The 9833-nt window shown below is 28.2% G+C and overlaps 1 protein-coding gene across 2 annotated transcripts; it reads right to left on the bottom strand.

Moving 5' to 3' along the window:
• Window positions 1-483: 483 nt before the first annotated feature.
• LOC107634747 (major pollen allergen Ole e 10) lies at window positions 484-2629 on the bottom strand. Of its 2 annotated transcripts, none has more exons than XM_088509712.1 (4): window positions 2171-2629; window positions 1743-2087; window positions 1058-1088; window positions 484-808 (listed from the first exon to the last, which is right to left on the bottom strand). In XM_088509712.1, the coding sequence occupies exons 1-4, from the start codon at window positions 2223-2225 to the stop codon at window positions 691-693; spliced, it is 549 nt and encodes a 182-aa protein (XP_088365838.1). In that variant the 5' UTR covers window positions 2226-2629; the 3' UTR covers window positions 484-690. The 2 variants fall into 2 exon arrangements, with proteins under 2 accessions (XP_088365838.1, XP_016193659.1); XM_016338173.3 differs by having other exon boundaries at window positions 484-828; window positions 2171-2418.
• Between the last annotated feature and the right edge of the window lie 7204 nt (window positions 2630-9833).

Raw genomic sequence — 9833 nt, forward strand, 5'->3', positions numbered from 1 at the left:
TAAAATATAGAATTTCTGGTCAAATTTTAAAATTTATAATTAAAAATAAACAATAATTTTATAAAATTAGTTTATATTGACTAAAAAATTAATTCTTTAATTGAACTCGAATATTAAATGACTAACATAACTTTTTATATTTAGTTTATATTTAAACTAACATTAATTATTTGTTTTACTACAATTATTAAGCTCTTAACATTTTTTAGTAAATAATTAAAATAAAAATCTAAACCTTTACACCAAATACTGAAGTTTCTTCAATGCAGTCTAGTACCTTATTATTTTGGTCGAGCAATCTAGTCAAATTTTAATTGCTAAAGAATAAATTTAAAAAAAGATATTTTAAATGTCTTTATTTAAGTGACTCTCAATTAAATATAGAACCTCAAAAAAAAAAAAGTTCCATAATGCTAAATAACAACTAATAATTAACAACTAAGAAACCTGAATACCAAAGAGCAAAGATACATGAAACAAGCAGACAAAAAGAATATTGAGCATAAGGGAAAACGAATAATTTGCTAAAACTAAAACTAAGAAAAGAAAAGAGATATGCACAACTAAATAGATTCTTGTCTTGACGCAAAATGAAAGCTAAGAATATTTTGGCACCAAAAAACACAAATTACGAAAAGAGTAGTGAAATTCTATTACTAACAAAGATACAATCAGTAACCATTCCACTATTTAATTTCCCGTTCCATTTTTGCACCGACCATAACTCACATCCAAATGTATGAAAGCCATAGAATGGTAGCAATTTTTTCCCACCAAATCAAGCTTTGCCTGTGTTTTCCCATAGAAGCTGTAGAAGAATCTAAAGATCTGAATATATGTCACATGAAATTAAGAATATGAGTAAAATAAATTAATTAACAAAATGCTTATGTTGTGCATGCACAGTTCTAAATAGTTTTGTACTAATTTTTAACTAGGTTTTTAATGCTGTATTAGTAAGTGGTAACTAATTATTATCATACTCATTTTCTTGAAATAATATAATATATTAACTATATTTGTGTCATGACTGCAATAATATGTACATCATACATACCCAGAAGTACGAAAGACACATTTTCCATAACCTGCAATGAGAAGAAATTAAACACTGAAGTTTAGTACGAATCATGTGATCTTAAAAGCCAAGCATGAATACACCAACCATTTCGTATTGTTATATAAAAATTACTACGCAAACAAAAAATTAATCACTAAATTAATTATTATATATTTATATGATATTTGTTACATATTTTAATATGTATTTTATATAAATAATCAATTTTTTTATATACGTGTAACATGGTTCAACTAATAATGCAACGAATATACACTCTGTGCATCTATAATTATGCTCCTTCCTTTCTTTTCTGAAAAAGAGATGTATTAATTCCGTTCCGAAAAATGGATCCAACTCAGAAGATTTCTGATGTAAACGAATTCCAAATAATTGCTTTATTGAAAAGTGAAATTGCTTAAGCAACTGCTTTTGTAGCAGCTTCAATTCAACCATCCACACCCTCATGAATGATCCTTCTCCAACAATAAAGAAGAGAAACTAATGTCCTAAAAGTTATAGAAATCACACACATTAGACTTCACATGAAGTTGATAATTAAAAACATTAGATAACACTTTAATCATATCTGTCAAATTATTTAACAATTTTCAACTATCAACCTATCAACTACACATGAAGTTAACTGCACTTGAATTTCTAAATGAAAATACGGACTCACTGGGATTATGTTTGGTGATAGTAGCAGTTCCTCCAAAATTACAAGCAATATCAGAGTTGCCATTAGATTGATAATAGCTGTTGAAGGCAAAGGATGCATGAGACAGCAGTGTGTCCGGTTCATAACACGCTCCGCCTTGTTGAATGGCGGCACAATCCGCCATTCCAAGGCCACAAGCCCAGTCCAGAGCATTCTGCAAATCAACTTGAGAAACACCGCCTAATGCCACACACCATGTCGTGCCGTCGATGAATGTCGTGTTGCCTTCCGGCGGCGACATTGTTGCCACCGGCATTGCTGCATCTTCCTTCTCTTGCGTTGCTATTCCCCTTCCCATGGCTTTATCTAAGCAAGAAGAAATTCATCAAACGGTTCAAGTTAAGAAGAAATAAAGGAGATGAACAAAATTTTATGAGAAAGAGACATACCCAGATAACATTTCATAAAAAGCAGGACCAAAATAAGCCACGCTTTTTTTCTCATTGTTGTTCTAATACAGTAATACCTTCAACTAATAAATCTAGAGAGAAGGAAAGCAAGAATGAATGCAGTGAGTAGTATTAGTAAATTATTAAAGGAATGGCTAGTTCCTTAAAGAGAAAATTTTGTTTATTTTAGAGTTTTAATTCAAGTGTAGAATGGAGAACAGAAGAGTGATGATGCATAGAGTAGTACTATCTCTGTCACACTGCATAAGCAGTATTTATTTCAGCCTTTTCAACTTTTAAGGTGAATCAAAACACTACACTATGCACTTATACAAGATTGTAAATTTATGTCCAAAAAATCATAAAGCCCAAATTCAACAGGGGAAGCAACATAACACAATCCTTCTACTTCAAGTCCAAAAAAATATCCTTCTAGTTGCTCGTGCCATTGACATCTTATTCCTTCATTTTAATGTAATTCTCTGGGCCTAGGCCCTGCATGCTTACCGAAAAAAAAAATCCATCAACAAAATCCATTGCCAATCAAACTGGGAGTTTATGCGTGAAATCCTAACAAAAACTTTTTAAGTAATGATGTTATATATGTTATCTAAATAAAAATATTTTATTGGACAAAAAAAAATTAAAGAAGACACAATCATGACGATGAAAATGTGAAATTCACCGATAATCCTTCCTTTAAATGCATAAAACACGAAGGCCTTAATCCTTTTGACATTATTCTTCTGTTCAAGTATTATTTGCAAGCAAAGTCTTAGTCTAGGTAATTATCAAATTTGAAATTTTTTAGAGGTTAATAATAAACTCTCAAAAGTTGGGCATGTAAATAGTAATGTGAGAGATTATTGTGATATTATAATGCTAAAGTTAGAAAATTTTCAATTTATTCTCTTCTTAAAGAAAAAAGTATTATTTGATCCAATAATCTATTTGGTTATTAAGGATTTAAAGTAGTGTTTGTTTTCATAGAATGAAACTGAAATTTGGTATTACTTAGTAACTAGAGACTAAATTTAAAATTCAATTTATACAGTAACTTTAGAAAGTGGAAGTAAAGAAGACTAAAATTTTTTAGGACAAAAACTGAAACTTTAATAACAATTATTTTCAAGAATATCCTTATTTAATTTTTTAAAATTTTATTCTACCTCTGCCACCATCCTCATTTCTCTAACTTCACCTCTATTCTACTCCTAATCTCTCACCTTATTATCACACCTGTTTCTATCAAACAAGATATCAAAACATAACTCAATTCTATATACTTTACATTAAATACAATACAAAGACTTATTCCAATTTTTGTTTTTAGTCATAATCTCTTTTTTAAACATTATCTAAGTGTTATCTTTTGATGTATATTTAATTTTTCAAAAACACCATGTACACACAAAAATTCAATTGCCATATATTTAATATAAATATATGTATTATAATATATGTTTTATATTTAAATATATAATGAGAGATTAATTTGATAATTAACTTTTAGTGTACGCTAAGCATGATTCTTATTTTTTGTCTCTATATTATCTTAAACAAATTCTTTTATCCTTTGGGATGCAATAGAATCCTAAAACATTTTCTCATATTGATTGCTTATAATCTCATCTCTAAGTTTAGTATAAAAGATGCTATTAAATGCTACTAACTAATAATCAAACATTGGAACAGATCTAGAATAGTAACACAGTACGTAGTACGTGAAACAAAAAGTCATAACTAATGAGTTTCCAACACCTATAAAAGTAAGGTAATCTCCTAGAATCCTAGCTAGTAGTAAACAAATAATACGTTGTATTAATAATAGGGAAGAAATAATTAAGGTCTATGTAGCTAACATCATCGCAAAAATCTATGCTATAAAGAAGACTAAAGCCATAAAAACCGGTTGACTAATTAAATTGAAAGCGTCTGTTGGGGAAAATCACAACGTAGTATCAACTTGCTAACCACATGATTAAAATTTGATTATTTATACTTAGTATTGTATATCGTAGAGTGAGACAAAGTTTGTAGTTAGATGAACAACTTCTGATAAAACCAAATTTTATATTATATTAAAGGAAAGAAAACATAAAAACGATGTAGAACAATGTGGGAACATATGGCGTGGACGTTATATTATTATGGTACCGAGGAGAACGAACTGAGATTCTAGACCATTTTTTCTATTTCTCATTAGTCTAGATGCAGTCATTCCTGGATTATTTTTATTCCAAATTTAATGAACTTTATCATATAAGACTAAACTAAAATAAAAATAAAAAAAACACTCAGTTCAATAACACCTAATATATAATTTCTAGAATTTAGGTAGAGAGTCGACTTTTTTCAATTAACATCAATTAATATTTTTAAATTATTTTTATTCTAAATTTTATATCATCAATTTTAAATTCTAAATTCTAGTTCTAAATCTTAAATTCTTAAAAAAATGAGGATTAAAAAATAACTTTATAATAAAAAGCTTGACTATTATTAACTAACTAAAAATAAAATTATTATACTTACTCTATTTGCTATTAGTAATTACTTTTATGATTGTCTTTAATTTTACTAAAGCAACTATGGTAGTGTAAGGATTAATTTTGATTTGAGTCAACTTAATTTTGATAAGGATTTAGTTAATATGTACTAACTTGATTTATATTAGACAATATTTAATTTATCTTAACTATGACATGGTTTTATTATTCAAATCTCATTACACTTAAATAATATGTATATATGACACAATATTAAAGTGAAAGTATAGGGGAAAAGGCATGAAAGATGCTAGTTTTTCTTCTTTTAGAGTTTTAAAAATGTGTGTGGAATTATTTAAAGTTGATGGTGGCATGCATGATGTAATGGTTTTCAACTAATATTAGTTTAATTTACAATAACTAAGGATGAGTTGCTGACTAATGTGACATATTTTGTCCGATTGTCGGCCTATCAAAATAGCGGGAATATTGCTGGGTGTTTTTCTTTTCTCTCTCAAACGCTGCTTCATTGGAATTTTCCTTTTGATTCTTGCACAATAATATATAATTATATTAATAAACTATTCAAGTATTTGCTTAATTACAACCCAATTTTATATCCTAAGTTTGCCTTTCTTTTTTCTTATCTTTTTTCTTTTCATCCCTCTTCTTTTCTTTTTAAAGAAAAAAAAGTCTACTCTAATAATACTGTTAGAAAAATTAGTTTTAATGATTATTTATTTTGTTTTTAATAACAATAAAAATAACTACTAATATATTTAGTGACAAACAATAAAATATTAATCGTCTTATATTTTATTATTAATTAATTTTAGTGACAATTATATAATTGCCAATAAAAATCTTTTTAATTGTTACAAAAAGTGTTTAATTATCATTATAAAATATAATAATAATGATAAATATATAATTAGTATAATTGTATAAAAATATAAGTTAAATAAGATATATAATTACTATTATGTTTTTATCACTACCAATTTATCACTAAAAATAATTTTTGTTATAGCGTAAAAATATTTTAATTTTTAATATAATTTTAATTATATATGAGAGTAATTAGATAGATTTATTTTAGTTTTGAACATGATACTTGTATTTTAAGTAAAAAAGATCAAATGTATAGCTAGGATAGGCACCTGTTGGGTGCTTTTATAAAAGGGATAAATATTGTTTTGATTCTTCACGTTGAGGGTTGGAATCGAATCCGTCTTCGGTGTATATTTTGATTTAAAATCATTCTTAAAGTCGTATTTGAATTTAAAATCGTCATTTCTAATAAAATTTTTTAATTTATTCCTAAACTACACTTATAATAAAAAAATTATAAAAAAAGAAAAAAGAAAACGCGTTGGTTGGGGGGAAGAAAAGGGTATACGAAGGAGGAGGGAAGAGAAAGGAGGAAGGGGGAAAGGGGAAGGGGGGATGGGGGGACGGCGCCGGCGGCGCCGGCGGCGAAGAGAGGGAGGAGGGGAAGTGAAAGAAGCCGGAGAATAAGAAGAAGAAAATGAAGGGGACGCGGGTTCGGGGTGGGGGAAGGGGAAAGGGGGGTGGGAGACGGCGGCGGCGAAGGGGGGAAGGGGGAAAGGACGCGGGGTAGGGGTGGGGTGGGGGTGGGATGGGGGGAAGGGGAGAGGGGGAGGAGGAGGGGGAAGGGGAAAGGGGGGAGGGGGTCGGCGGGCCACTGCCGTTGGAGTCCGCCTCGCTTCTGCCGCCTCACGCCTCGCCGCCTCCGCGTCGCCGCCTCACGTCGCCGCCTTCGCCTTGCTTCTGCCACCTCACGTCTCGCCGCCTTCGCCTCGCTTCTGCCACCTCACGTCTCGCCGCCTTCGCCTCGCTTCTGCCACCTCACGCCTCGCCGCCTCCGTCTCCGCCTCACGCCTTGCTTCTGCTTTCTTGCTTTCTGTTTATGTTTGGTGTTGTTTCCTGCTTTTTTGGTAGTGGTCTTGGTGGTGGTGGTGGTGATTGTGGTTGTAGTTGTGGTTGTTGGTGTTGGTGTTAGTGTTAGTGTTGGTGGTGGTGCTGGTGGTGGTTATGGTGGTGGTGTTAGTGTTGGTGGTGGTGCTGATGGAAGAGGTAATTGTGTTGGTAGTGGTGAGTGTATTTTTGTCCAAAAAAATTAAAAGGACGATTTTAATACGAAAAAAAACGTTAAGTATAATTCTAAATCGGAAGTTACGTTGGAGACGGTTTCGATTCCGACCCTCAACGTGAGGGACCAAAACAATACTTATCCCTTTATAAAACAGTAATTAAGGAAAACAAGTGAAAAACAAACTACTAAATATAGATCCTACGGCTAATTAAGTTTTAATCTTTTATCTTCAAGCTAAGTACGATTACGACTCATATATATGAAATTGATAATTAAAAATTATTAAATATATTTAGTCAAATATATTAAATTTATTGAAAATATTATTAATAAGAGTGCTGATAAAAAAAAATGACTAGTGTTAGTGAATCTGTTAATTAGTTATAACAGATTCTTGGATAGTTAATGTACTGATGTGAAACACACTTGCTCATTCAATTTTTTTAAAATAAAATTATATAATATTTATATTAATTAAGTTTGTTATTAATATGACAAGAAATAAATAAAAAAATTATAATTATAAAAAAATTAAAATATTATAAGCCGTGAAATATGTAAAAAAAATATAGTTAGAACTTAGAACAATAAATATTAAAATTATAATATTTATTGAATATTTAAATATATTTTTTTAGAGAAAATATAATATAAAATAAATACTAAATTCAATATATAAAAGGTTATCCAATTTATTAAAGACTTGCAAATTTTTTATTAATTTATACAAATACAATTAAACTAATATTTATTTAATTTTTTTTTATATTTTGTCTAATGTAAAAAAAAATTAAATTTTAAAAACCAATAAAATCTAAAATAGCACTAACTTGCATAAAAAAAACTAAATAAATAAGTTTGTAGTTGTATAAAAAATAGTAGGTAATAATGAGATTGTGTTAGTATCAAATATGAGTTTGCTAAGTTATCAAGTCTAAGATCATTGTAGCTAAAAAAATATAATGCTAACCAATTGAACTAATTTCACTTTTTGTCTATATATAACATGTTTTTATCAATCTCAGTTTTCATTCTTGCTTCTCTGCCAAAGTTCCTTCTCTGTATTCTTTAGTTTTTATCAAAATTTTTTATATAAAATGAATTGTATATGAGTTTCTACCTTTTGAGTATTATTACTCACTTTTGATTTTTGAATTTTTTATTTAAATTTAACAGAACCGCCGAAAATATTAACAGAGATCTCTCTCAGTTACTAATCTAATATAATATGCTAATTAGGTGATTAATAAAAAGGGGTACAGACTCGAGCAAAGCCAACTTTATATAGCATATAGGAAAAATACAAATCGTACATTAGGGGTTAAGATTTTGAGATCTCCATATTATTATTGTAGAAAACACTCTAGCTTGTAGGTCCTGGTAATAATTAGAAAAAAAAAATGACAATTACTGTAACAAGTAAAAGACAAACCTGAGTTTCAAATTTGGGGGGCTAATTAATAATCACATATAAAATGGATGAACTCATTAAAATTGTGACATTATTATATTATTTCTCAAACTCGTAAAGCTCATGGTTAATGGAATGCTGATTAATTATCTTTCTTCCGCTAAAACAACACCGGATCTGTGTCCATGAGTAGATCATGTTGTGTCTGCCCAAAAGTAGAGTAAGGTTCAATAAGATATATTAAATTGCACATTTTATTGATAAAGTTATACAAAACCTTGCCAAGAAAACTAAATTATCCCAATCAATAGTGAGGGCTTCCGTTTTTTTTTTTGGAAAAGTATAGGGTACTAATATATTATCTGCTAACTTATTATTAATACTAATTAATTATTATATTTTAAACACATGTATAAAGAGATAGACACATCTAAAAAATATATCTATAAAAATATTTCTATTAAACACAACTATAAAAAAGACATTTTTATTAGACACATCCGTAAAAACACTTCTATTAAATACATTCATAAATAAGAGTGGGTAGAAATTGACAGAAATACTGTTGATAACGTAGCGAAATTCTTTTCTTATTCTAGAAAACATGAATTCCAACTCCATACAAAAATCATCCAATATATTCATACATGCCATGCATGCACACCACTACTATTAATTTTGTTCCACCATGTATATATTCACTCTGTTAATCTATCTACTTTGTTTTGGCTACAAATTTTATATAGATTAGAATATTTCCATTTCAATTTCTTTTTCACCATATATATACAAAAAATGACCAGAGGAAAATATAATAAAATAATTATTTTATGCAACATTTTCGCTTTAGCCAACAAAATACAGTTCCTAGCTCACAAAGCCAAAAAAGTGAATCTGATGTAGGTGTTGCTTTAATTTAAGGGAAAAAAAAGTAAACAACTAATAGAGAAATAATTTTATAGAATTTTTTGTATATATTTCATTTGTCCAGGCTTTTTATGAAATAAAAGATAAGATTTTTATCTTTTTCTCATTTTTGTTAATTATTTTTAATATTGAAAATAAAAATATATATATAAAAAAGATATATTATATACAGAAATAGTGTATATAAAATTAAATATCTCTAAATAATAATAATAGTGATAATGATGATGACGATAATTTGTGAAATATATGCATGATAAACTACTAATAATGGCATAATATAATAATAATAATGAAACGCTTTCAACCACCGCAGGGCGCAAGCCGACCTACTATGCACATAAAGCAATAGTTTTCCTCTGCTTTCTATAATAAATATTCAAATGGATTCTTAACAAATTTTAAAAATATACCAAAATTAAATTTAAAATATATCAAAATTATTTAATAATAATTTAAATTCTTTTATTTTTTTAATTATAATTATCTTTATTTATTTATTTATTTATTTATTTTTATTTACTTTTTTATTTTTTTATTTTATTTTTTAATAAAAAAATCAAATAAAAAAATATAATACTACAAAATTAATAAAAAAATTATATTTATTCAACTAAATAAAATTATAATACAGTACAAATATATTTATTCAAGTTTAATATAAAAAGTAATGTTCTTAAAAAATAAGAGAAAAAAAATACTACATTAAAAAAAATATTT

Source organism: Arachis ipaensis, chromosome B3, assembly GCF_059453495.1.
Source record: "Arachis ipaensis isolate K30076 ecotype BB chromosome B3, ASM5945349v1, whole genome shotgun sequence".
NCBI classification, from domain to species: Eukaryota; Viridiplantae; Streptophyta; class Magnoliopsida; order Fabales; family Fabaceae; genus Arachis; species Arachis ipaensis.